Source organism: Borostomias antarcticus, assembly GCF_949987555.1.
Source record: "Borostomias antarcticus genome assembly, chromosome: 18".
In the NCBI taxonomy this organism is placed as follows: Eukaryota; Metazoa; Chordata; class Actinopteri; order Stomiiformes; family Stomiidae; genus Borostomias; species Borostomias antarcticus.
The window spans coordinates 11,399,599-11,427,411 of NC_140251.1; the positions used below are offsets into that span (position 1 = coordinate 11,399,599).

The 27,813-nt window shown below is 45.0% G+C and overlaps 1 protein-coding gene across 1 annotated transcript in view; it reads right to left on the bottom strand.

Annotated features, from left to right (window-relative positions):
- Window positions 1-827: 827 nt before the first annotated feature.
- Window positions 828-27,813, bottom strand: part of zc3h18 (zinc finger CCCH-type containing 18) — a 34,615-nt gene continuing 7,629 nt past the window's right edge. Inside the window, exons 7-20 of the mRNA XM_084452760.1 lie at window positions 23,976-24,127; window positions 22,224-22,253; window positions 21,886-22,003; window positions 21,285-21,559; window positions 11,425-11,604; window positions 10,122-10,241; window positions 8,751-8,843; window positions 7,084-7,341; window positions 4,905-5,015; window positions 4,146-4,351; window positions 3,361-3,623; window positions 2,891-2,990; window positions 2,419-2,557; window positions 828-1,386 (exon numbers count right to left, since the gene is read on the bottom strand). Coding sequence (XP_084308886.1) covers window positions 1,158-1,386; window positions 2,419-2,557; window positions 2,891-2,990; window positions 3,361-3,623; window positions 4,146-4,351; window positions 4,905-5,015; window positions 7,084-7,341; window positions 8,751-8,843; window positions 10,122-10,241; window positions 11,425-11,604; window positions 21,285-21,559; window positions 21,886-22,003; window positions 22,224-22,253; window positions 23,976-24,127 — 2,274 coding nt within the window. The 3' untranslated portion in view covers window positions 828-1,157. The remainder of the gene's footprint in view (window positions 1,387-2,418; window positions 2,558-2,890; window positions 2,991-3,360; window positions 3,624-4,145; window positions 4,352-4,904; window positions 5,016-7,083; window positions 7,342-8,750; window positions 8,844-10,121; window positions 10,242-11,424; window positions 11,605-21,284; window positions 21,560-21,885; window positions 22,004-22,223; window positions 22,254-23,975; window positions 24,128-27,813) is intronic.

Here is a 27,813-nt window from a genome sequence, read left to right on the forward strand (position 1 = left end):
ACTGATTTAACGAGCCATGACAGTGTTTGGCAGGCGTTCCTGTGATGCAGTGCAGACCTGAAGCTGTGGATGGACTTGATTCATGGCGCCGTGGCAAAAACAAAAGCATCATCAGTCGATCTCTCTTTATCAAAATAGTATATTTAGAACCCAGTTTTGTCACAAAAGCAAGACAGATACTTCTTATCGCCAAGTGTCCCCTTCACATCTCTCAGTCTGTCAACTAAAAATGAGGGACAAATAAAACATCCGTTTATCACTTGAGGAAGCTAAGACAAAAAAAATGCTGTAGATCTTTAAAAAAAGAAAAAAAGCAATACTTCACATCACTGTCAAATTGTTCTCTATAATAATCATACACTTAATCATAAAGAAACGGGTTTGTGATGTCTGGTCACTATTATTGTACACAGTGCTAGAGCCAATACAGCCAGAGAACACAAACCAAACACACACTAACCTACAGGGAAATGTCAAGTCATTGAGGCGCATTTGATTTACGTCAGGGACTGCACTTTTGTGACTGTTCCATGTTTCAATCTATTGGGGTCAGCTAAATCAAGTGCACCCCAAGTATTCAAGGGTATTTCTCTAATGGATTCTGACACAGGGCTGACATGGATCCAGTCAGGAGTCCAGAGGCAGGCAGACAGGCAGTGTCTACGACAGGCAGGGCCCAGCACGACCAATGGCCCACAAACCCCTAACATCAGAGAATAAAAATCAAACGGAAAATACAAGACGAGAGAGAGAGAGAGGAAGAGAGGGAAAGGGAGAGATTGAGAGAGTACGAGGGGGCTGGTGAAGAAAAACAGACTGACAAGAGATCGTGGAGCAAAAGTATAAATTCAGCTCATTCATCAAGACACAACAGGAATCCCTCCTGCCACCAGACTGGGCTGAGGTCACACACACCCGGCCACCCGTCTCCCTCAGTAACGTCACAATTACCAAAATCTTTGAGGGCAAACAGGCAAACATAGGTTTTGGTGGTGGCCATCTTGTCTCGGAACAGTTACACAACGTCCGTTTACATTGTTGGGACAGACTCCATCTTTATACAAGTCCAGGCTTGTCGCTAGGCAAGGGGGGGGGGGGGTGGTAGGAGACTGCTTTGTCCCTCGCTGCTCAGCAAGCACTGGAGACGAGGGGTGTTCTTATTTCCCAGGGATCTTTGCTCTCTTGCGAGCGATGGCGTCCTCCACAGCCTTCAGCTGCTTCAAGAGCTCCTCGCGACGAGATAGGGTGCTGCTGGGTTTGCCCGACCCAGAGCCAGAGCCAGGCCCAGCTCCAGAACCAGGACCGGTCCCGGGGACTGGCGGCTTGCCTGCCGCCTGGCCAGGGCCTTTCCCAGACGACTTGGAGGGCGGAGACATGGGCCGTTTCCTGGCAAAGGAAATGAGGAAGGTTAGATTAGTATATATAATATTCTCAAAGTCCCGGTATTAGGCAAGACAATATTTATCGTTATGATCACTTTCCCAGAGTATGGGTGTGATGGTTGTGAAAGTTATACCCCGATGTCCTGTTGACTTTCTTCAGAGCAGAAATACACTCTTATATTGTATCTACGTTATATTGAAGCAATAACTCATGAGAGGGTGTGGTATATGGCCAATATACCACAGGTTGTGCTGCAGTCATAGGCATATTGGCCATATACCACAACATCGAGTGAGTTATTGCTTTTAAACAACGGTTACATCAGAAAACATTTATAGGATAAATTTGTCAGTGTCTTAATATCGATTTTAGTGAACTCTGCCAAGAAAGATAGTTCCTAAAACCATCACATTGCTATGGAGTTTCAAAACGACAAACAATTAGCCCTAGCAACCAAAGCTAATACACCTGACCAACCTAGCTATGAATGAAGTGTAGCCTACCTTTGCAGTGCAACTGCGAGTTGCAAAAGTGGTTATAATAAACCAGAGTGAAGGCTACAGGACGGATAGAACAACTCGAAATTGACATTGAATGTTTCAATTTTTCTTGAGGAGAAACCGTAATGTAACCAGCAGACGGTTACGCAATGGAAATAACATTTTTACAGGCAGTAGCCTAATAATTGACGCAGTAATATTTCACATAGAATGGTATAGAGGCTTTGCCGGTGGTATATCATGGCATATACAACGGCTCTTAACTAATCAGATTGTGAGTTCGGAACTACCTGTTGTATAATGTATCTTCCCTCTCTGAAACATCCAGTAGATACATTCTGTACATATTGTAGTAGGGGGCCTAAGGAACTTGACCTGGGACAGCTGGGAGTTAATGCATTAATTATTGATTTATCAATTAATTAATGAAAACATCAATATAGCCATCCATTTATCCTTCCTTTAAACGCAGGCGTGGACTGAGAACATGCAAAGGGGTCCGAGTGACGGAGGCATGAGCGTGGAAGGGACCAACCTGTCTCCCTGAGGGCCCCCCATAGGTCGGGGCCCCCCCATGGGTCTGGGGCCACCCATGGGTCGGGGGCCCGGTGGCCCCCTGGGCCGGTCCATCCTGGGGGAGAGGGGAGGTCTCCCAGGCATCCTCCGGTCTCGTCCTGCAGGACATCATGGAACTAGGTTACTCACTTTTCTGGTTGCCTAGCAATTCTGTCGACAACTACGCAGTGTGACCACAGAGAAGTGGCCAGTTCCTGTGTGTGTGTGTGTGTGTTGGGGGGGGGGGGGGGGGGGGAGGAGGGTCAGGTGAGTAACACCATGGTGAGTACTGGGACTTTAAATTAGGTAGGAAATTAGGTGAGTGTCCTCTGCAGTTCCACATTGGGTTGGGGGCTCTGTGACACCATGGAGAGTACAGGATGTGATAAAGGAGTGTGATTTCCACATGGGTTGGGATGAAGGAATCAGATTGTTAGGTGTGTGTCCCTCACCTCTGTCAGGGGACATGGCCATCCTCTTGCTGAGAGGGGAGTTGGGCCTGTCCTTGTCTGAGGGCATGTATCTCTTTCTGTTCCCCCGATCTGCCTGCTGCTTCAGACAGAAGGGGGGGGGGGGGGGCGAGGGAGGGAGAGAAAGAGAGAGTAGAGGAGAGTGAGAGGAGAGAGAGTTAAATGAAGAACCAATTGATATCATCAGCAGAAGTTCAATTCTAAAGCACCCTGTCAATGGTGCTATGTGTACCAAAATTCTATGACGTATATGACTCAACAGACAAATATGGATAGGCCTCTACCATGTACATATACATGTACAACCACTGCCTGTCCACCTAACTATACCAGACAGCTAGCCCAACGTCAAGCCCTTTAATACCGCCAGTACCAGTTACACATCACAGTTGGCAGTATCTAGCTGCTCTCTAAACACAGTGGCTTGGTAGGGTCCAGTCAGTCCATGGTACCTTGTTGAGGAGGGTGAGCTTGATGTCCTTGTGGGAGCCGTAGTTCCCTGGGGGCCCCATGCTGGGTGGAGGGTGCATGGGGTGTTGGTGGGGGTGTTGGTGGGGATGTTGGTGGGGGTGGGGGTGGGGGTGGGCGTGGGGGTGGCCCCGGTTGCCAGGTCCAGACCTGGGCATGGGGTTGGCACCGCGCGGGGGCATTCCAGGGGGCGGGTCCATCTTCCTACGCTCCTCCCTGAACGGCTCCTCCTTCTTAGTGGGCTTCCCTGTGTGTGTGTGTGTGTGTGTGTTTGTTGGAGGGAGAGCGTTTGTTCGAGGGAGAGTGAATACAGAAGTACAAATCTTAATGCGCTCACTTTGTCTCTAAAGCATGGAAGAGAAGGCAGGATGTCCTGTTTAACTGATCCTCTGTTGTACTATTTATTTTTCCTTTTATCATATCCATATAATATGGCCGTTCCTTTGTTCCTTGACTGTGATTTAATCTGTTATTGTTCCTTATGTCTCATGTACTGTACTACCCGATGTCTATCTTGATATGAACTACGTAATGGTGTCATATAAGCCCATGTGGGCTGGGCAATACCCTTTGCATGACACAATAATAAAAAAACACATTCATTCATTCATTAACACTACAGATTTTCAAAATCCGTACCAGGACGCTATTCAGATGTTACAGTGCATAAAAATCACAGCAACATTAATCGACTTTGCAATCAGATGCCCTCTCTCTCACTATGCATTCCAGACTTTTCAAGGTCCCTTACCCATTTTCCCCGGTGTACCTTTGTCCCTAACGGGCCCCTTGTCCCGGGGCGGGCCTCGCTCCTTGCGGGGGGGGTGTGGCTGTCCGGGCGGCGGCGAGCGCGAGCTGGCGGAGGACACGGGGCTGGCCAGGTCGGCGTACATGTCGTCAGAGTCGGCGCTCCTCACCGAGCTGCTGCTGGAAGAGGCCGAGGACACAGAGGAGACGCTGCTCACGCTCAGAGATCTGGAGAGAGAGAGAGAGAGAGAGAGGGTTAGAGAGGACACACACACACTCAGATCTGGAGAGAGAGAGAGGGTTAGAGAGGACACACACACACTGCTCACACACACTCAGAGATCTGGAGAAAGTGAGTGAGAGAGAGAGAGGGGGGAGAGGGTTAGAGAGGACACACTGCTCACACACTCAGAGATCTGGAGAAAGTGAGTGAGAGAGAGAGAGAGAGGGTTAGAGAGGACACACACACTGCTCACACACTCAAGAGATCTGGAGAGAGAGAGGGGAGAGGGCACACACTGGGGGGGGGGGGGGGGTTAGAGAGGACACATACAAAGGCCGTGGGGCGAGAGGAGGAAGGACATACACATGAGAAAAGAACAGCGTACCTTGATTTCCTGGGGTAGTTCATCGGAGGAGGCAGCACATAGAAGGAGGGGGGAGATTTTATTATTTGAAAAAGAAAAAAAACATCCTGGGAATACATACAAGCAGCGTGAAATACACACTACTACGAAACAGGAGCGTGACAGGCCAGTGAGGTCTGCAGACTGTTCACTACCGTGACTTCCTGGATCCGGAGCGCGAGTGAGAGAGGGAGTTGGAGGAGGATCGAGAGCGCGAGGAGGAGCCCGAGTAGCTGCTGGCGCTCCCACTACCGCTCACTGTCCGCCTGCCACAGAGAGAGAGAGAGATGGAGAGAGAGAAAGATGGAGGAGTGGCAGAGAGAAGGAGAGAGTGGGTGGAAGAGCAAGACGGATGAGAGAGAGAGAGAGGGAGGGAAAGAGATGGAGGAAAAGTGAGGGAGGTGGAGGGAGGGAGAGAAAGAGAGATGGGGGATGGAGTGACAGAGAAAGGGAGGGAGGAGGAGAGGGTGAGTGGAAGAGCGAGATGGATGAGGAGAGAGACAGAGGGAGGGAGGGAAAGTGATGGGGAGGGAGAGAGAGTGAGAGAGGGAGGGAGATGGAGGGAGGAAGGGAAAGAAAGATGGAAAAAGTGAGAGTGGAAGAGAGATATTCAGAGTAATTCAACTCTTAACAATTCAAATGAGCACCAGAACTCTTTAATTGAACATATGCACTAACAAGGTTATCCAGTTTTGACACATTCTTTAGTACTGTAGGTCTGTTGATCTACTATAATAATAATACACTTTATTTGTACAGCACCTTTCGAAGTGTTTGACACTGTTTGTACAGTTACAAAGTGTTTTGACAGTTCTCACTAGAGGCAGTCACAGTAACAGCAGAAGTTCACCTGATAGGAATAACCTGAAACTACCCGGAGAGGAAGAACGCTACATCAGGCTACACGCCACACAAATACACTCTCCTCTTACCAAACTATTCTCCCTGGGGTGATACGAGGTTTTCCTTGACAGAGTGGGCGTTCAACATTCATCTACAGTCTGACAGGTCCTGAGGTTTCAATCAACTCAAATCAATCCACTCTGCTGTGTGCTGTAGAAGGACCAGGTACTTCCCTCACTTGTGTGTGTGTGTGTGTGTGTGTGTGCGGTCGCATGTGTGTGTAATTTTTAAGCAGTGAAATACAAATACTATCCTATTATCTATGATAGGCTATGACATGGCCTACATCGCTCTTAGTCACTGTCCTTTTGTGTTCTGGAGGTGTGAATCATGGCAACCACAAACCACAAAATATGAATCCTCCCTGCAGGAAAATACATTAACTAGGAGTTCAGTGTTTACAAGTGGGACAACAATGAGGCACAGAGAGGAGAGCCTCCCCCCCCACCACCCGACTGGTATTCCTGCAGAGTTTCCACAGAGAGACCCACGCTGACACCCACACATGCTGGGTTCTCAACCCCAGCAGAGAAACCATAGGCCAGGCTGTGCTGTCACTGCTCTGTTCACCCCCTCTACAAACACACACTATGTTCTTCCTCTCTGCCTGACCACACACACACAAGTCATGTGCTGTTTATCATACTGCCCACACACACACACACACGAACACACACACAAACAGCAGGTAATGGTGTCATTCAGGACACTTCTGCTTGATGCAAATCTACCTGGAATACAGAGTCCCTAAGTAACTAGGGGGATACCTATTTCATAATATCACTAACACACACGCACACACACACATGCACACGGTAGTTATGCTATTATTTTTATTTATTTTTTATTTAACCTTTATTCAACCAGATAAAAAGCATAAAATCTCTTTTACAATACTGACCCGGCCAAGAAGGCAGCAAAGTTTCACATTGAAAGACACAAGGACATATAAAATACAGAGAACAACACAACTAAATATACAAAAGGCGTAGAGCACGTGGGAACAATTACGATGATAATGGAGGTGTCATTCAGATGTAATTTCGAGGATCACTAAAGTACCTACCTAGTACCTACCTATCTGATTCTACACAGAGTGTACCAGTTCTCCACCCTACCGGCTCCAGTAACTCTGATGTTAGAGCTATGATCATACAGATTGCAGTAGTAATCCCATATTAAAATGTACCCTAGTCAGCCCTTGTTTTCCATCCTGCACGTTACAGAGTTAATCTGACGTTAGAACTATGATAATCTGGTTCTAGATCGGTAATGGTGATATCTCCTACAGGCTACAGTAGTAATTTGACATGGGGGTTAAGATGAACTGGTCCTAGCCCAGCCCCTAGCTCCAGCAGATTACAGAAGTATAGACTAACTATAACTATACAGTAGTAATCTGAGAGTAGGTTTAGGATTAGACCAGCCTACCTGCGAGGGGGGTTGTGCTGCTGTCTCTCCTTCCGCCGGCCCTCTCTGGGATTGGCTGGTTTCCCCGCCTCAGCAGGAGGGGGTGGAGGGCGGCCCCCCTCCCTGGGGATGGCGCCGGCCTTGGGCCCTGGCCCCTCCCCTCCTGGCGTGGGCTTGGGGGACTTCCCGGGCTGGCCAGCTTCCGGCGGACTTGGGGTCTTCTTAGGGGGGGGCTTTTCCCTACGAGGAGGGGGCAGGGCACCAGGCTTCAGCAGGGGTCTTGAGGGAGGAGAATGCAGTGTTTGGCATGCAGACAGACAGACATGCAGACACTCTCAACCACAGTGAACACAGCGGGCCCCATCTCGCTGGAGCAGAGCCATGAGAAAATGCATGGCATGCAGCACCTGACACACAGAAGGGAAAGCACCTAAAACCAGGGCTGAAAATTAACACCCGCCACCGGCGGGTAAAATGTCCATTTGCCGACTAAATTTCGGAGGCTATCCTCCACGCTGGCGGGTAAATGTTTGTACCAATAGAGTCATGTAATAAATTATGCGTGCGATGTCGCCACATCCATGCCATAGACCAGCGTTCTGTTTGTTGTGTGTTGCATTTAAATAGCTCCCCCGCTACACCAAAAAAAGTTCTCAGTCACATGACTGTTGCGGAACCTCGCGCACTAGGAGAGACTGGTGACGCGAGGCTACTCGCGCACAGAAAATCATTCCCATTTACCTCAGAGGATGCTCGCTACTACAGTCGACACCTGTAAAAAATTATTATTTTGGCCGGTAAAAAATATACTTGGCCGGTGGATTTTTTCATCTACCAGTCCCCTTGGCAGGTGAACCAAAGAGTTAATTTTCAGCCCTGCCTAAAAGAAAAGTCTGAGAAAATTAATTATTGATTCAAACATTTTAAACAATGCAAAAGATTACCCATGAAGCACTGGCCGTTCTGTACCAGAGGCAGTCCAACAGAAGGGAGAAATGCTAGCACTGATAACAAGTGACTACTTCTGAGAGGATTTCCCCTGTATTCCAGGTATTACGGTTGTTTGCTCAATGCTCAGTAGAGAACGTTCTAGAGCAGTGATGACTATGGGTTATGATGTCACATGCAGGCTGAAAGCATCAGGCCGTGATCACACCGAGACGCGTCGCTAGAGACGCGGCCGCTTCAAAACCGTCTGAAACAAAGTAGCTCGGGCAAAACAGCATGGTGCATCTGTGGAGCTAGCTAGCTATTTAGCCAGGCTCCCCAAACTCTATAACACAGTGTTATTTGGTTAAACTGATCACATAATGGTAATCGACACGGTCACTTTCTTGCCTAAAACCGTAATAAAGTGACATTAACAGTTGTAGAGGTAATGATGAGATTGGCTAACTGGGCCGGTGAGCAGTGTGACTGCTGTTCTAAACTATTTTTAGACTGTGCAGGTGTGTACGTGTGTGTGTGTGTGTGTGTGTGTGTGAGAGAGAGAGAGAGAGAGAGAGAGAGAGAGAGAGAGAGAGAGAGAGAGAGAGAGAATATTTGAACTTTTAACACGTGGGCGTTAAAACGCGTAGGCGTGTGTGTGTGTGTGTGTGTGTGTGAGAGAGAGAGAGAGAGAGAGAGAGAGAGAGAGAATATTTGAACTTTTAACACGTGGGCGTTAAAACGCGTAGGCGTGTACCTACCCTTTAACGGGGGTGGGCGGGGCGTCTGGTTTGTTCTTGGCGTTCCTCTGTCCTGAGGGGGTTGGTGAGGGAGAGGAGGAGAATGACCTGGACCTGGGATGGAGGGGGTCATTATTAATTAGTATTATATTATGATCGGTATTTCCATAACACTTTCTATGAAGGTCATGTTTATAATGCATCATAAGCACATTCATAACACATTATAATGCACAACTATGTCTTTCTAAAACTCTGTTCATAGTCATGCATACTGTATGTTTAAGTTTGTAGTCATGCATGACACCTTATAACAAGGTTTATAAATTATTATAATTGGCAGATATAATGTATTATACCTCTATGCTACAGAGCACACCAGGCTTTAGCCACTTATAAAGAGTTATAAACCCTATCATAACAGATTATAAATCATAAATTTCTTAAATGGAATGTCTTATGAACATCCATAATATGCCATGGCATGAGCTTTGAGTGACAGCACTGTATAAGGTTATTAGCAATTTTTGCCTCAAAATGTACTTACAGTCAACGAATAAAGACCTCATAATTGTTATAGTAATATACAATTGCTAATAACCTTATACAGAGCTGTCACTATCCACAGGCAACAAATACTGCTCATTAGACCTTATAAGACTGCACACTCGCGCACGCACCCCCCCCCCCCTCTCATTTCACATACGGCGATAGTTGATTTTTTTATTTTTTTTAATTATATTTGCTGTCTTTGCCGTTATCATGTATTGTATGTATTGTTCTGTGTTGACCTTGTGTATTTCTGTATGTATTTATTCTTGCTGGGGCCTCTTGGTCAGGTCATCATTGAAATTGAGAATTGGTACTAAATTGATTTTATCTGTTTAAATAAAGTTTCAAATTCATTTCAGAAAATGAGAATTTATAATCTGTTATGTTACGTTAGAGCAGTTCTCTGTGTGTCTTTATAACTGGCTAAAGTTTGGTAGTTATAATGTGCTGTGTAGCATGGAGGTATAATACATCTACCACTTACAGTAATTTATATTATGAATGTGCTTTATAAACATGACCTTCATGGAAAGTGTTACTGAGAGGGTACGTTGAGAGACAAGGAGAGACAGAGGAAAAGATAAGAGATAGCAATCCAAAGTGAGTTAAGAGCACACTTTGAAGAGTAGAGGGTAGGAGAGACTGAGGATTGAGGTAATCCTCCCAGACAATAGTGTGTGTGTGTGTGTGTGTGTGAGAGTGTGTGTGAATGTGTGTGAGTGTGTGCGTGAGAGTGTGTGTGAGAGTGTGTGTGAGTGTGTGCATGCGTGAGTGCGTGTGTGTGTGTGTGTGTGTGAGTGAGTGAGTGTGTGTACATGCGTGTGTGTGTGGGGGGGGTACCTGGAGCGGCTGCCGCTGAAGGAGCTGCGCTGGGAGGAGTGAGTGGAGTAGGAGCTGAAGGAGGAGGAACGAGAGCGAGAGGAGCCGGTACCGGTGTAGGACGAGGAGTGTGACGAGGACCTGGGAACACAATACAACAGCGTTACACACACAGACACACACGCAAACACAGACGTTATCATCTAATATATGACAATCAATCCATCATGTTTAAGTTGGTCTGGAGCAGTTGAGAGAGAGAGACCAGTGAGGAGAGACCAGCTACCTGGGAAAGTTGGACAGAGACCCCGTTTACACCTGGCATTAAAATGCGTTTTTGGTGATCAGATTGCAATCTGATCGTGCTAAACCACATGAAAATACAGGTGTAAATGCGCCCAAAACGTTTTGAGGACGGATTGCGATCCGATTGGCCAAACCACGTCCGGAGGTGGTCAGGGACGCATTCCGACCACATTTAATAGAAGTGTAAATGGAAATGCGTTTTTAATCCACATATCAACAACGTGGGCGGAAATACGTAGCCGTTGGAACGCTCCGTTTCCAGACCAGCAAGGAGCAGGCTTCCATGGCAGCTAGCAAGAAAGCATTAAATTGGATCCTGGTCAAGGTTGGAGTCCAGACGAGACGATAGTGTCTACTCTCAATTTGGTCGGACGAAAATATTCAAGCACAAACAGGATGTGACGTTCGATTGTCAGCTGGACAGAGTCGATCGGATCTCAAACGGATCGGGTTGAAGATGATCGAAACGCATATTAATGTCAGGTGTAAATGTAATCAGGCTAAATCCTTATCTAGATACAATCTTGATACGAGATGCATTTTAATGCAAGGTGTAAACGGGGTCAGAGAGGGTTAGAGGAGAGACAAAGGAGAGACCAACTACCTGGAGGAGTTGGGCTGGGGCAGAACAAAGTGACATTGGAGAGACCAGCTATCAGGAGGAGTTGGACAGAGACACGGAGGAGAGACAGAGGACAGACGAGCTACCTGGAGGAGTTGGACATTGACATGGAAGAGACAGAGGAGAGACCAGCTACCTGGAGGAGTTGGACAGGGACACGGAGGAGAGACAGAGGACAGACCAGCTACCTGGAGGAGTTGGGCAGGGACACGGAGGAGAGACAGAGGACAGACCAGCTACCTGGAGGAGTTGGGCAGGGACACGGAGGAGAGACAGAGGAGAGACCAGCTACCTGGAGGAGTTGGACAGAGACACGGAGGAGAGACAGAGGAGAGACCAGCTACCTGGAGGAGTTGGACAGGGAAACGGAGGAGAGACAGAGGACAGACCAGCTACCTGGAGGAGTTGGACAGGGACACGGAGGAGCCGGAGGGTCGGTGTCGCCTGCGACCGCGGGGAGGTGACCCCATACCGGGTCGTCTCCGTGGCGACTTAGACCTCCTCCAGGGGTCCTTCCACTCATCTGGGCGCTTCACCATGGTAACCATCTCCTTCTTCTGGGGGGGCTCCATTGGCCTGCAGGGAGGGAGGGGGCGGCCATGTTATTGTTGAAGGAGGGTAGGAATGAGAGGTATGAAGTAACACCCAGTTGAAGGAAGCATGTTAAGAGCTTAGAGACAATAAAAAGTCAGACAGGCTAACCTTAACTGATAAATTCAAACTATTTCTACACTGCTGACGTGTTGTTGTGTTCTCAAGGATCTCCTGACACGCGACGCACCTGGCACATGCGCATTGAGTTGCCTCTGTGTATGAAATATGAGTTTAATTTGATCTTATCGTACTGTGACTGATTCCATCACTGATAAGGACTGCTGGTCCAAACTATTTTTACACTGTGCACGTGTACGTGTGTGTGAGAGAGAGAGAGACAGAGACAGAGAGAGTGACAGAGAGTGACAGAGAGAGACAGAGTGAGAGAGAGTGTGAGAGACAGAGAGAGAGACAGAGACAGGGAGAGACAGAGAGACAGAGTGAGAGAGAGTGTGAGAGCATTTAGGAAAACTCCTGACGCGACGCACCTGGCACATGCGTATTGAGTTGCCTCTGTGTATGAAATGCGTTATATAAATAGAGTTTCATTTGATCTTATCTTACTGTGACTGATTCCATCACTGATAAGGACTGCTGGTCCAAACTATTTTTACACTGTGCACGTGTGTGTGTGTGTGTGTGTGTGTGTGTGTGTGTGTGAGTGAGTGAGTGAGTGAGTGAGTGAGTGAGTGAGAGAGAGCACTCTAGGAGCATCTTTAGGCTGGGGTTACACAAAGCAACATTCACGCAAATTCAGTTGCAAGTTGCAAGTGATAACACTCCTTACAACTTGACGACACAAAGAAACTCAATTGTAATCAAAGTTGCATTAACCACAAATCATTTAAAATCTTTTTTTTCATGCAAAGTTGCAATACAAGGTGCTTCACATGGCAATAGTCAAATTACAATAAAATATATGATTTAGCTCAAGAAATGTTATTTTACTAGGATGCCCAAAACAATGAAGCATGAAGCAACTTTGATGCATCTTTAGCTGCTTGCAACTTAGTTTATTCTTGGCAGGATAGTGCAACACCCCCAGCCAACTCATCTGCAACTTAGTTGCACAGAGTTGAAACTGCTAACTACGTGCAAGCAATCTAATCTAACATCCAATCTCAATGGCGATATTTCATTCAAAACCTTTATTTAGTACTCAGAGATACAATTGAGGACAGTCAAAAGATAAAAATATGCATTATATACATAAAAATCCAAATAAAAGGCAATACCACAATCACACCACAATAAAAGCAATAAGAGCAAAGCAATAATCAATATTAAGTGGGTGGGCACCGTGAAAAATCTACATCTACAATGGTTGCTTCAATACAAGTCAATGGATTTCATAAAATGATCAATAAAACCCTACAGGATTCATACTTTGCGGCGAATTTGATGTCAGAAAACAAACAGACACCAATTACCCCCTCGGTGAGCTTCTTGTCTGATAATTTTTCACGGTGCCCACCCACATCCATTGTATGACCAAACTTGTAAACAAACCAAACACTTGTAAGTTCTAGTGAGAAGCAGAACACGGACTTCCTACATTAAATGTAATTATTGTAAGTCACTTTGGATTAAAGTGTCTGCTAAATGACTAATGTAATGTAATGTAATTTACGTGTTTGATCTGTCTCACAGACAGTGGTCCCGGCCTGGCAATCTGGCTGTTTTACAGCTGTGATGGATGTCTGATAAATCTCAGCCAACGTGACGTCCTTGTAAACATGCTGGAAAAAATCCCTGCATCTCTACTAGAAAACGTCTCCAGCTTACATCGTCTTTACAGCTAATCTGTTTCCAAGGCAACAACAATGTCTCCAACATGTGTCCTGTTGGACTGCCTCTGGTACAGAACGGCCAGTGCTTTATGGGTAATATAAACTATGACGTATAGCATGACTTCAGAAGCTTCCGGCTCCGTGACGATGATTTTGTTTCCAAATATTTGTTGGAGGAAATGGGGGGCAGGAGGCTGGAGATTCCCAGAGAGGAGGCTTGTGATATGGTCCTGTAGACTTGTGTGGCTGCGGGAACCCAGGAAGGAGTCAGCTGACAAGGGTCCGCACACACACACGCACACGGTTGTGTGCTCAAAGGTTCAAGAACAACAGGAACAGTTGACCCACTAATTCCACACCTGTCACCCCCCTCAGCATGGGACGACACCTACAGTAGCAGGATGCTGAGTATGATTATGGTGTTGATGACATTACTGCTGACGTTTGTAGTAATTGTCCGACAGCACTTTATAGCTCTTCCACCTGTTTATATGATATTGGCTAATGGATAAAATGAAATATGACGGTGGTGATGATGCTGACATTTGTATAACTGCCCCAAATGCAATACATCTGGCATGAGTTTATTACATGATGATGTTTTTGCTGATGCTGCTGCTGCTTCTGACGGTTTAGTACTAATTTGTTTAGCACTAATTGTTTGTACAATTTCGCAGAATGTTTATCGATTGGCTGACAGTGTACTGTACTGACCAATAATACCTTCTTTGGAAAGTATGAAGGAGCTCTAAAGAGACAGAACTTGAATCAACAAAGTTGAATCAACAACAGACCTGTAATGTCTGATGTCAAACTGTAGTCCAAACTGTGACTCATCATGCTTAACTGGAAGCAGGCTACTCCTTTTAAACATTAGATAAGGGATTTACTACAATTTTTAAAGAGATTTTTTAGATCTCTATTCCTGGACACTGATATGTTTTGTGACTTCAGGCCCAGGTAACATTCTGGTTTGATTACACATTAATCCATGCTTGGCAAAGTGCTGACATACCTGCCTCACACACACAAAGGTACTCGGTAAGAAAACATTTTGAGAGGTATGATGAAAGAGGTATGATGAAAGGGCAAACATCCCTCTATTATTCAATACAAAAGCGGCTAAAAATAGAAGCAAAACATTGTGGTGCTATTTTTAGCTTTGATATTAATATCCCTCCCTTGAAAGGTTGTTTCCTGTTGGGCTGACAGAGGCATCTTCATACCAGGGATCCGGTGTGGGTGGAAAAACCAATACGCCAACCGGTCTGAAACACTGTGGAGCGCTGGACGGAGTGACATCAGTTGTCAGTTAACTCCGCCCAGAAGGGGCTTTCCCCTTTCTGCTCCTCTTCTGACCTCATTATGACCTTGGAGCACAAAGGACTTTCTTCACACCCACGCGTGTGAATAATTTTTTTTTCAGCATCAGAAGGCACATCATTAGTTTAGTTAAGAGTTGTACTGTTTGGCACGTAACTCAACTCGATTCATATCTTTAATTCACCCAATACATGATGTCAGCTTTATCTTGCTGGCTAGCCAAAGACTGCTAGCTATCTATCATGGAAAAAAGAGTTCAGAGATGCATACTAGTCATACTACATGGTAGGCTACTTGTCTATCATCCATTGGAAACTTGCCATGGTTGTGGCAGAAGTGAGTTGGTGGAATAAATGACGCTGTCCACACACAGACCTTACGTCTCTTCAACACCACAAAACTATCCTGGCACACCTGTATGAAAAGGTTACTGCATTATCAAAGTGTGAGTGAAATGACTAAAACAATGATTGACAACTCCCAAGAAGGAAATGCCACTATTTTGACATGAGCATGTAAATACCAAACACTAGACCTGCTGCTGACGTACAGAACTATCACCCACAGCTCACGTTCATAACATTGCTTTAGAGGGAAAAATTCACCCACACACACAAACCTTTCAAGAATGCTTGGTGTGTGTGTGTGTGTGTGTGTGTGTATGTCATGGTATGAATAAGGCTGGGTACCGGAGTTCAGTTCCTACTTGCAATCGATCGAATCAGGTCGATTCCAAGTACAATCTTCTCTTCTCCATCTCTCTCTCTTCAGCAGGTACTCTCTCTCTCTCTCTAGCAAGTATCATGCCTTCTCTGTCTTTCTGCAGCAGGTACCACTGACTGCAGAAACACCCACCCTGGTAACTATATTTTTAAATTCTCAGACGACACTGCTATCCTTGGCCTACTGCATAAGGACACAAGTCCTACGGCCTACCTTGACGAGATAGAGAGGTTTGTGCAGTGGTGTGACGCCAACTACCTCATGCTCAATATAAAGAAGACCCAGGAGATGATCCTGGACCCCAGGGCAGTGGAGGACCACAGCCCAGTGATCATACACGGGGAAGCCATTTCTGAGGTCTGCTCATATAAACACCTGGGTGTTCATCTAGACAATACATTCAGTTGGTACACCCATGTGGAAAGTTTGTGCTCTCGTTTACAGCAGAGATGATACTTTCTGCGCAGACTCAGGGTGCATGGGGTGGACAAGAAGATCATGTTCCTATTTTATCAGGCTGTATTAGAGAGCATTGTTAGGTATGGGATGTCTGCATGGTACGGCAACCTTAGTGTGAAGTTGAAATCCAAGCTTGCTCGCCTGGTCCAGACTGCCATGAAAGTCATGTGGAGGGAGGAACGTCAGTCTCTCCAGTCCTTGTATGAGCAGTCTGTTTCCAGGCAGACTCAGGGTATATTGTCTGACCCGTCCCATGCTCTACATACCGAATTCCAGCTTTTGCCCTCGGGCAGACGGTACAAGGCGCCCAGCTGGAAATTGAATCGTTTTAAATATTTGTTTGTGCCGACCGCAGTTAGAATGTTGAATGGGGCCAAATGAAGGAATTAAGTTGTTTAATAGTCAAGGTGTTTTCTTCTCTTTTTTATTTTTTTTCCACTGGGGCAAGTGCAATGTGGGTTGTGTGCCATAGTCTATGTATGTGCGTTGTGTTGTGTGTTGTGTATGTGCAATGTGTTGTGAGTAATATGTGTAATGTGTTTTGTATGTGGAATATGTTGTGGACAACGTGTTGTGTGTAGTATATGTATGTGAGACATGTGATGTATTGTCCTCCTCTGTTTTTATGTATAGAGTTGATTTGTGCAGCAAACGAGTCCAAGACAAATTTCCCTGATGGGACAATAAAGTATATTCTATTCTATTCTAATCTAAGGGTTCAAATTCAAGGAATTTGGAATAACTTTCAAAACCTGATTCCATCAAATTCAAGAACTGGACATGGGCTGAACAATTAATCAACATTTTAAATATTATCTAAATCACAATATGGCCAAGTGCAATTACATTCAAATTGCAGAACATGCAATTTTTTGATAAAGGTATAATGTGTGACAAAACACCATTAAAAATGAAGTGCTGCAGATTCCCTGGCCAACAAATCTCCAGATGTAAAAAATAATAAAATAAAAGAAGTTTCTTTGGTACACACCCCAATAAATGTCACGCCATATTGTCAGTGGCGTGTTTATTTATTTATTGGTTTGTTTGTCATCAGGTTTACGCAAAAAATATAATTGAATTTGAGTCTGAGGGTGATAATGGAATCTCTTCTCTTCCTCCATCACTCGCCCACTCTCAAAAACTATTAAAGATTTAGTTTGTCACAACTGTCAAGGCTCGTGGAAACCCTGCAGCAACAGGCACACCTGACATGACACGATTATTGCGTCATCAAGGGTGAATGAAAGGACAAAAACAATGGATGATGAAGAAGGAAATTAAGTTGGACTATTTCAAGATATACGTAAGCACGGCAATAACAGTACAGAGCAATGACTCACAGCTCACATTCATAACATTGCTTAAGAGAGAAAGATTCACCCACACAAACCCTTAAGGAATACTTGGTATGTGTGGGGGTGAGGGAGCTCTCTGGGATTCCCTGCTTATTCATGCCCCCCCTCACCCAGGCAGCAGTAGCAGTAGTACACACTGGGCAACCCTTCTGTCCCCTGGCTGTCGTGGTGTGGATACATGCATGGCAGCTGCTGCCATTGGTGTGTGTACAGTATGTGTGTGTGAATGAGAGGCCTTCATTGTAAAGCGCGTTGGATAAAAGCGCTATACAAGTGCAGTCCATTTACCATTTTAAGGCTGGGTACCGGAGTTCAATTTGTACTTAATCGATCGAATCACAGAAACCTGTACGAAAAATAATGTAAAACTTATTTTGAATAACTTAAAATAACAACGATGTGTCGTAAAAGTTCATGCCCACGCCTAGGCGTGATCAGGGAGATCAGGCCATCAGGGCCAGGCAGGCAGGCCTCATAGATGGAGGGGGTATGTGGTGCCATGGCTCACTGCTAAGCATGCAGTTATGCAGGATGGAAGCAAGAATGGAGGAAGGAAGGGTTCTTACTGGTTCACTTGATCAGATTCAGTGCTTGTTTACAATGTTGCCTGCGTGGCGAGGAGAAAACACGCTTGGATCTTATGGAAGGTATTTCTTCGCCACCTAGATAGACAGATACTGTATACAGTCGTTTGGCTGTTTTGTGGCCATGCTGAAAAGAATAAATACTAACCAAATGTGAACCAAATGTGTTTTGGCATGATTAGAAGATGAGTGGGACTCGGGAGGCTGTGTGACACTCGTTGCCATCTGGTAGCCAACTAACCAAATCTATATTTTCAAGATTGATTGCACATTTTTTCCCCCAAAGTCGACGACTAGTCTAAGTTCGAATATTTATTTGACAATTGAGAGTGGGAAAAACAAACAAACAAACATTGGCTTAGATGAGAGAGTGACTGTATAGGAGTTGTGTGTTGTGTAGGAGTTGGTGTCAGTGTTGTGTAGGAGTTGGTGTCAGTGTTATTAGGGGCTGGGGAGCTCAGCGGCCGGTCCCTCTTGTATTTGCCAATATTCTGAATCTTCTTCTTCCTAGAAAGTCTGACTTCCCATGCATGAAATATCACCAGACTTTGCACATAGGTCCAGTCCTATACCAAATGTCCTCAACTGGCATTGTGGGCTAGTAGTCCTGATGGTGGCGCTACAGCAACCCTCTTAAGTTCAAAACCTAAAAAGATCACAACAAATCAGCCGCACATGCCATCACTTTGTAACCACCAAAGCATAGGCCCAAGTGAGTAGAAACGCTCCAGTGCTTTGAGCTGACAGGCATTGTGAAGTCTATCACTCCGTTTTTCTCAAAAACTGTAAAACCTATCAAACCTATCTCCTCCCACATTTTTTGGTCAATTGACACCACAATTGCTACACTGCACTAGACTCCACACTACACTTTTTGAAGCATCACAATGTTTTACTGTGATCAGAACTGTATGGAACTACTGCAAATTCTCGCTCAATAAATCTCTGGTGTTCATTAAAAAAATGACAACATTTCTGTTATGGTAGATGGTAATGTGAAACTGAATTTGACAGTATTTTGAATTCTGTCCTCATTCTCTCCCCTCAACTCTCTATAAAGTTATAGCCAGCTATGCCTTAACTACGTGACAGGATTCAAATGGATATAGCCTCCCCCTGCCAATGCCCGCAAAAGATTTCGACATGAAAGTGAGCGCAAAAAAGTTTGTTTAGCCTGTTGCTATGTTCTTCCACTTACACTAGGTAGCTGTTGATGATACTGAATGATGGCTAGCTAGGTTGCAGTCTTTCAGTATAATCAATAGTGGCTAGCAATCTTGCTAGCATTTATCAAGCATTTTGTAGAAAAACAATTATAGAGTGCCTAAGCAGAAGCAGGAAGAGAAAACCTCCATGGGGCCTTAAATCAGAAAAAGATATGAACGGTAATGAACGGCATGAGAAAAATAATTTATTGATCCCAATTGAATTGCGGCATGACCATCACATATGAATTAAAATTAAAATTTTACATTTTTAATTTTACTCATACATTTTACTCATCTTGGTTAACTCGCAAGTTGGCTAATATTAGCTAGCTAACATAACACTCGTTTTACACTCACCAAAACCTTGTAAAGCCTAGGGTTGGACGATGTGTACTGTGACATCACGATGGATGATGACATTGTCCTATTGTGGTTTTAAAAATACAATTCTAACGGAGCGTTTGGATACTTGATTCTGATTGGCTAGCAGAATCAAGTCTTCTTCAAAGACAAGAAGCTCACCGAGGGGGTAATTGGTGTCCGTTGATGTTCTGACATCAAATTCACCGCAAAGTATTTATCCTGTAGTAGTTTTATTGATCATTTTATGAAATCCATTGGACTTGTATTGACGCGACCGTTGTTGATGTGTAGATCAATCCACAGAGGGGATTCAGGAAGCGGAACTACTTACGGTAGCTATTGTTATTGTTTATGTTGCTAGCGTACCTAGTTTGCGGAAGTTTACACACACGTATGTGCTGCGACTAAATGCTAAATATTTAAAAAAGCCTTTCCAGATGAACTAGAATCTTACTTTATGGCGAATTATATGTCAGAACGCCAACTAACACCTCGGTGAGTTTCTTGTCTTTGAAATTGAGAGTTTAACATGTTTTTTGAATGATTTTTCAAGGTGCCCACCCACATCCATTGTATGACCAAAACGGTGCTAGAGCAATTATCAGACTTTCTCAAAAGTACTAGTTTTGTCAACTTTTTGATCTGAACCATTGTATATGATCATACGTAACCTTAAAACAGGGCTAAACATGATTTCCCCCTTTACTACTCCTTTAACTATGTAGGCTAGGCTTTGTGCTTTTGAGATTTTTCCGCTGTTCAGCATTCACACACATTTTCTGCAGGAAATTGATTTTTTCTTTCAGACAGACAGACAGATTTTTTTATCTAAGAATTTTTTATTATTATTAGAAAGTCAAGCAAAGGTCAATCTGCCACCTTCTTACTTGGCTCAACAGGAACATGATCTTCCCTTGGTGTCTATGGTTGTGAGTTCTAGCCCTGGGTAGGCATTGTACTGCTTGCATTTAGACACATGATTTTAAAGATATTTTTAATTTAAGAAGTTTTAAATAATTAGGGTCCGGCCAGAGACCCTCATGTATTTGTAATTTGTAATAAAGAACGCCTGGCCCTGACTCTGTGCTGCGCAGCAGCTATAATTGATCTTTTTCTCTCTCTCTCTCACACACACGCACACACGCAGAGGACAACAATCACACCCTGATATCACTCCCATCTCTCCACGTTTCAGAGATGATGCAAACCTGTGTAACCCCTTGTCATCCAAAAAAAAATCCACAACTCCACACGGTGATCTACTAACATAAACCTACAGGTAGAACATAACCAGGGAAGTCACACCCTGTCCTTCTACAAGTCCCCAATATCAAGATCTAGGCCGGTGTTGGAACAAACCTTTGTGTACCCAAGACTTGATGCAGTTATTGTAAAGATTAATTTGATATTATTTGGCTACCCTGGATTAATATGATATGGATAAAAGTATATATAGAGGATAGAAATACTAAATATGAGAACTAGTTATTATGTTGAATGTTTTCATATAGCTGGGGTTATCAACTTTCTTAAAATTTTAGTTGTAGTTGCAAGTTGAGTCACAGAATTGTAACTTGCAACTTGACAGTTACATGAAGCAACTCAAATGCAATCATGTACCAAATATCACCAAAAGCGTTGGTATAATGTGTATTGGTGTATACGCAGCTATGGCATCTGTATGTGTGTGTGTATATCTGGATTTGTAGGTGTGTAGACATGTAGAGTGTGTGTGTGTGTGTATAGAGGTGTGTGTAGATGTGTGTGCATAGTAAAACTCTGTGTACTCACATGAAGAGAAAGCCAGTGGGAGAGCGCAGATGTGTGTGTGCGCGTGTGTGAGTGTGTACTCACATGGGGGGCAGGCCAGTGGGGGAGCGAGGGACTTTGGTGGGTTTGTCCTCCTTCTCCTTCTTCTCCCTGGGCTCCCGAGGTGGGCGCTCCCGCGGTCTCTCCTTCTCATCCCTCTTCATACGGTCTCTCTCCCACTCCTCCTTCCGGCGCATCCTCTCCTTCTCTCGCTCCCTCTCTCTCTCCCTCTCTCTCTCTCTCTGCCGGCGCTCTCTCTCACGGTGGTCTCGTTCCCGGTCCCGGTCCCGGGGTCGTTCTCTGGGATCCCGCTCGTGCTCCTTAACGAGCCAGGGAAAACGGGCAAGTCACACACACACACACACAAACAAGGAGCCCACACACACAAATGAACCCCCCCCATCCCCCCACCACCACCACACACCCATACACACGGAGCCTCCACACACAAATTAACCTCCTCCCCCACCCCCACACACGGAGCCCAAACACACAAATACATACACACACACAGACGCGCGCGCAGACACAACATACACACGGCAGACATGGCACAAACACACGCTGCAGCGCACGCACACACTGCAGACACACAGACATGGTACGCACTGCGCTACACAAACACACACACACTCGGTGTACTCACAGCATAGTGATAGGGCAGGGGGTCCTCTGTGTACTGCACTCTGAAGTTCTCATACTGGCCGCCCCTCCACAGCGCCTCCATCTCATAGTCATAGTAGGGGTCCGCATAAGGGTCCGCACTGCAGATGTACACACACACGCACGCACGCACACGCACGCACGCGCACGCACGCATACACACGCACGCACGCGCACACAGGCGATTAAATGCTTTTCTGAGAAGTGTTACATTGCTGTCAATTGCGTTTTGACTGTCAACAATCAAGCCAATAGAGCATCGGCATTGAAGAGACGGCTGCTTAGATGATTCCACTGTCCTCTCTCCAGGCCACTACTCACCCATAGATGGGCTCTCTGAACTCCATGTCACTGGGAGGGAAGAAAACAAGGAAAGATTTAACCGAGTTGTAAAATGATGCAGCATAACATCAAAGATGAATTCATGGCTAGATCTTTGAACCGGACTCACATCCCTCTCTCTCTTACACGTCTTTCTTTCTCTCTCACACACACTCGTCTCTTTTTCTCTCACATCCCTCTCTCGCGCTCTCTCTTTCACACGTCTCTCACGTCTCTCTCTCTCACACGTCTCTCTCTCTCACGTCTCTCTCTCTCTCTCACGTCTCTCTCTCTCACGTCTCTCTCTCTCTCACGTCTCTCTCTCTCACACGTCTCTCTCTCTCACACGTCTCTCTCTCTCACACGTCTCTCTCTCTCACGTCTCTCTCTCACGTCTCTCTCTCTCACGTCTCTCTCTCACGTCTCTCTCTCACGTCTCTCTCTCACGTCTCTCTCTCTCACGTCTCTCTCTCTCTCACGTCTCCCTCTCTCACGTCCCTCTCTCTCACGTCTCTCTCTCTCTCACGTCTCCCTCTCTCACGTCTCCCTCTCTCACGTCTCCCTCTCTCACGTCTCCCTCTCACGTCTCTCTCTCTCACGTCTCTCTCTCTCACGTCTCTCTCTCTCACGCCTCTCTCTCTCACGCCTCTCTCTCTCACGTCTCTCTCTCTCACGTCTCTCTCTCACGTCTCTCTCTCTCACGTCTCTCTCTCTCACGTCTCCCTCTCTCACGTCTCCCTCTCTCACGTCTCTCTCTCTCACGTCTCTCTCTCACGCCCCTCTCTCTCACGCCTCTCTCTCTCACGTCTCTCTCTCACGTCTCTCTCTCACGTCTCTCTCTCTCACGTCTCTCTCTCACGTCTCTCTCTCACGTCTCTCTCTCACGTCTCTCTCTCACGTCCCTCTCTCACGTCTCTCTCTCTCACGTCTCTCTCTCTCACGCCTCTCTCTCTCACGCCTCTCTCTCTCACGTCTCTCTCTCACGTCTCTCTCTCACGTCTCTCTCTCACGTCTCTCTCTCACCTCTCTCTCTCACGTCCCTCTCTCACGTCCCTCTCTCTCACGTCCCTCTCTCTCACGTCCCTCACGTCTCTCTCTCTCACGTCCCTCTCACGTCTCTCTCTCTCACGTCTTTCTCTCTCTCACGTCTCTCTCACGTCTTTCTCTCTCTCACGTCTCTCTCTCACGTCTCTCTCACGTCTCTCTCACGTCTCTCTCACACGTCTCTCTCACACACGTCTCTCACACACGTCTCTCACACACGTCTCTCACACACGTCTCTCACACACGTCTCTCTCACACGTCTCTCTCACACGTCTCTCTCACACGTCTCTCTCACACGTCTCTCTCACACGTCTCTCTCACACGTCTCTCTCTCTCTCTCACGTCTCTCTCACACGTCTCTCTCTCACGTCTCTCTCTCTCTCTCACGTCTCTCTCTCACACGTCTCTCTCACACGTCTCTCACACGTCTCTCTCACGTCTCTCTCACGTCTCTCTCACACGTCTCTCTCACACGTCTCTCTCTCACGTCTCTCTCACACGTCTCTCTCACACGTCTCTCTCTCACGTCTCTCTCTCACACGTCTCTCTCTCTCACGTCTCTCTCTCTCACGTCTCTCTCTCACACCGCCCTTTCTCACGTCTCTCTCACACCGTCTCTCTTGTTTTAAGCCTGCCTGCTCAGCTCCATGCATAGTGGGCCTGGCCATCTTGTGATATGACAGGTTCCAGCGTAGCTACGGTCCTTACTCTCGGATCTCGCGTGTGATGCGGTAGCTGCGCTCTCTGAAGAAGTCGTTCTCCTTGTCGAACTCTCGCTCGTCCTCCCCGATCGTCACGTTGAAGCGCTTCTCCTCAAAGTCAGGCTCCTGCTCTTTGCGTATCGTGGCTTTCTTCAACACCTGGACGGAGGAAGGAAACCATGTTAGAAAGAACGAGCTTAGAGATGGCGACTAGCTACCGAGTAAAAAGAATCTTGAGGCTAGGGATGACCCGATACCACTTTTTCACTTCCGATACCTGGGCTTTGGGTATCTGCTATACCGATATCAATCATATATAATAGGGCTGTAGCCAACTCTGAATTTTGTCAGAAGAATTTGTTTGTTCAAACCCGAGATTTGACTCTTTTTTTTTTAAGGCCAGACACCCCACCCAAATTGGCGATTTTTCTTAAAACAGTCAATTTGCAGATTTAAAATTAAAAAAAAATCCATCAATAACTGCCATACATTCATAAAATGTACAAATAAACTGCAAACTATTGATATATCATTATTTTATCACTTTAGCCCATGACCGTCAACTACACCTAGCATACATTTCGTTCTTGTTAGCATGTTTTAAAGTGTAGAAATTCAACCACTGTTTTTAAAACAATCCATATTGAATTATATATAATTCGAAAGCTTATTTTATGAAGTACAATGCTATGCAGTCCATATATGGACATTTCCTACGGTGACGAAGTGATTCATGCTGAAAGCGGTTACAATGTTTTCTTCATAAATATGTCCGTTTATGTTTAAAGTCCGTTTTCTCAAAATGACCTTTTCCCCATACGCCAACTCATTTTTCTCAGCCTTCAAAAGAGGTACATCTACAAAATTTCCCATGATGGTTCATAGGACTTATGACCAGACCTTCATGAAGGCTTTTTTTAATATATTGAGTAATTTAAATTTTGTGACATTTAAGCTGTAAATATGTGCAAAATATGCATGTCATACATGTGAATGGTGTTTTTGGCATAATTCAATGAAATAACAATATTTTGACAAGCCCCTTCAAAAAAAGTCTGATCAATGTGTTTGCTATCAAAACAAAAAAATAAAAAATCAGTCTAATTATAATATTTTTGAAAAAATGTTCTCGTGATATGCAAATTAGTGAATTTTTAATGAGTATTTACCTAATTTGCATATTTAAACGTGTTTGTCAATAAAAGTTGTAATACAAAAGAATGTTTGTATACATGTTTGCTATGTTACTGTGTCACTATGTTAAGTTTCATTATGATAGGAGTAAAGGAAAAAAATAACCCTATTAGGGTGGGGTGTCTGGCCTTAAATCACCAAACTCTAATCTGTTAATTGGAAAGGAGATATAATTACAAATACACACACACACACACACACACACACACACAGGACCACACACACAAGAACATACACATTGATTGTTCTGCTTGAGAATTTGATTATACATGGTACTTGTATCTTGACAAACCTTAACAGCTATTTATCAGGGACTGGTGGAGACAGGGTTACACACACACACACTCAAATTCTCCAGCAGCACAATAAAAAACATTTTTTTCTTGCTAAACATGCATCATCATCATCTAGCCCACATTGTCCATCTACTTCGGATGCCCCCTCCTCAACTGCACATTTGAAAGCATGTGCGAATAGGCTCTGCTTTGGACAGCAGTCAAAACAAGCAAATGATTTGGCTGTCACTAAACCATGTCTGTGGACGTCAGAGCTCAATCTGTCTGTGTGAAAAAATATTTTTTCCTGCTGATATCTTAGTTAATAGAAGTTTGATGTAGGAAAGCAGTTTGGTGTTGTGGTAGAGACCTATTTAAAGAGAGGGGTTCCACACCTGCCTTCTCCTTCTGCTATGTCAGTGTCTCCTTTTCCTGCACAACAGCTACAGTAATACTGTCTAGAACGAATGATTGGTCAGTTCCATATAAATCACACGGTTGTGTTGCTCCTTGTGGTTGTTTTGTGTGATGTTTTTTGTGGTGTTTTTCAAAATGCTGAATCAAATTTGTGGTGTTAAACTGAGTAACAACGCTGCCACCCCTCGAAAGTTGCGAATTTTGCATTTGTCTGTTGGACTTTTTTGGTTTTGCATTCCCACACTGCTGACTCAATCACCGGTAGCTCATGCATGTGACTGGCTACTACTGATGTGCAGATCAGAGACAATTTTTTTCTCCCCTTCGATCTTGGATCCAGCATTCTGGGCCAGTATCGGGCTGATACTGATGCTGTGATCGGATCGGGACTTCCCTAATTGAGGCAAATCAATAAACCTTTGAAATGATGCGGTCATTTTGTCAGCCGTTACTGGAAATCAACTTCTGCAAATCACAAAAAAGGAAGCCTATAGCTAAAATGAATGTGTTTTTTCTGTACTATGTTACGGCCCTGTGATGTTTTTTGTGGTGTTTTTCAAAATGCTGAATCAAATTTGTGGTGTTAAACTGAGTAACAACGCTGCCACCCCTCGAAAGTTGCGAATTTTGCATTTGTCTGTTGGACTTTTTTGGTTTTGCATTCCCACACTGCTGACTCAATCACCGGTAGCTCATGCATGTGACTGGCTACTACTGATGTGCAGATCAGAGACAATTTTTTTCTCCCCTTCGATCTTGGATCCAGCATTCTGGGCCAGTATCGGGCTGATACTGATGCTGTGATCGGATCGGGACTTCCCTAATTGAGGCAAATCAATAAACCTTTGAAATGATGCGGTCATTTTGTCAGCCGTTACTGGAAATCAACTTCTGCAAATCACAAAAAAGGAAGCCTATAGCTAAAATGAATGTGTTTTTTCTGTACTATGTTACGGCCCTTGTATGTTTGTTTCTGTACGAATAAACATAGTTCTTCGATTTTTGGTGCTTTAATTTATTTATTAATTATTGCATCAACTACATAATGGCTTCATAATTCAAAGAATACAGTGTTATTCGAGAGAGAAATTTACAAAAACGCCAAAACGTCCAAGTTCACAAATCCTGTGTTAACCACAGACCAAGCAGATCATGTAGAATCCCTTTCTCTACAAACACTTTAATTCAGAAATCCTTACTTGGGTAAAGAGCGGACTACAATGTGACATCAAACTTTAGTAGTCTATTAGACAGGATACCATGAACACCAAATGTAACAAAAAAACTCACGCACGCACGTACACGCACACACACACACACAATCATAGAAAGTATCAAATGCCATGAGGGGGAACCTTGTGCACAAACACCCACCCACAAAAACACATGATGTCAGATGTGGCCAGCCATTAAGGGGAACCTCTATCAAGCAGCACAGCGTCATGCAAACGAGCCGGTCCCGGGGAAGCAGGGGAGACACCACTATCAGCACTCCATCTGCTCCGGTGGACCCACACAGAGGAACTACCTGTGAAGCCTGTGTGTGTGTGTGTGTGTGTGTGTGTGTGTGTGTGTGTGTGTGTGTGTGTGTGTGTGTGTGTGTGTGTGTATACGTGTGTGTGAATACGTGTGTGTGTGTGTGTAATTGTTGGGTTGGATTGTGGACACACTGAGCAGTAAGAGGGATGAAACTAAAACTAAAATGTAAATGAAAGTGTGAAGGTGGTGAAGGATGATGAGCTACGGTCAGCAGTTTGAAATGACCTGAAGTCAATGGACAGCAGTGTAACAATGTTAGACGGTGACGATCTGTAGGTAGTGAGAGGATATGAGGGGAGCTGGTTCTGAAGGTAGTGAGAGGAAGTTGTAGCCCAACGGCACGCCATTCCGGACAAAGGGAAAACAAATGCCGCACGTGGACAGGGGCGCGGTCGATTCGATTTAACTGCCTGGTACATT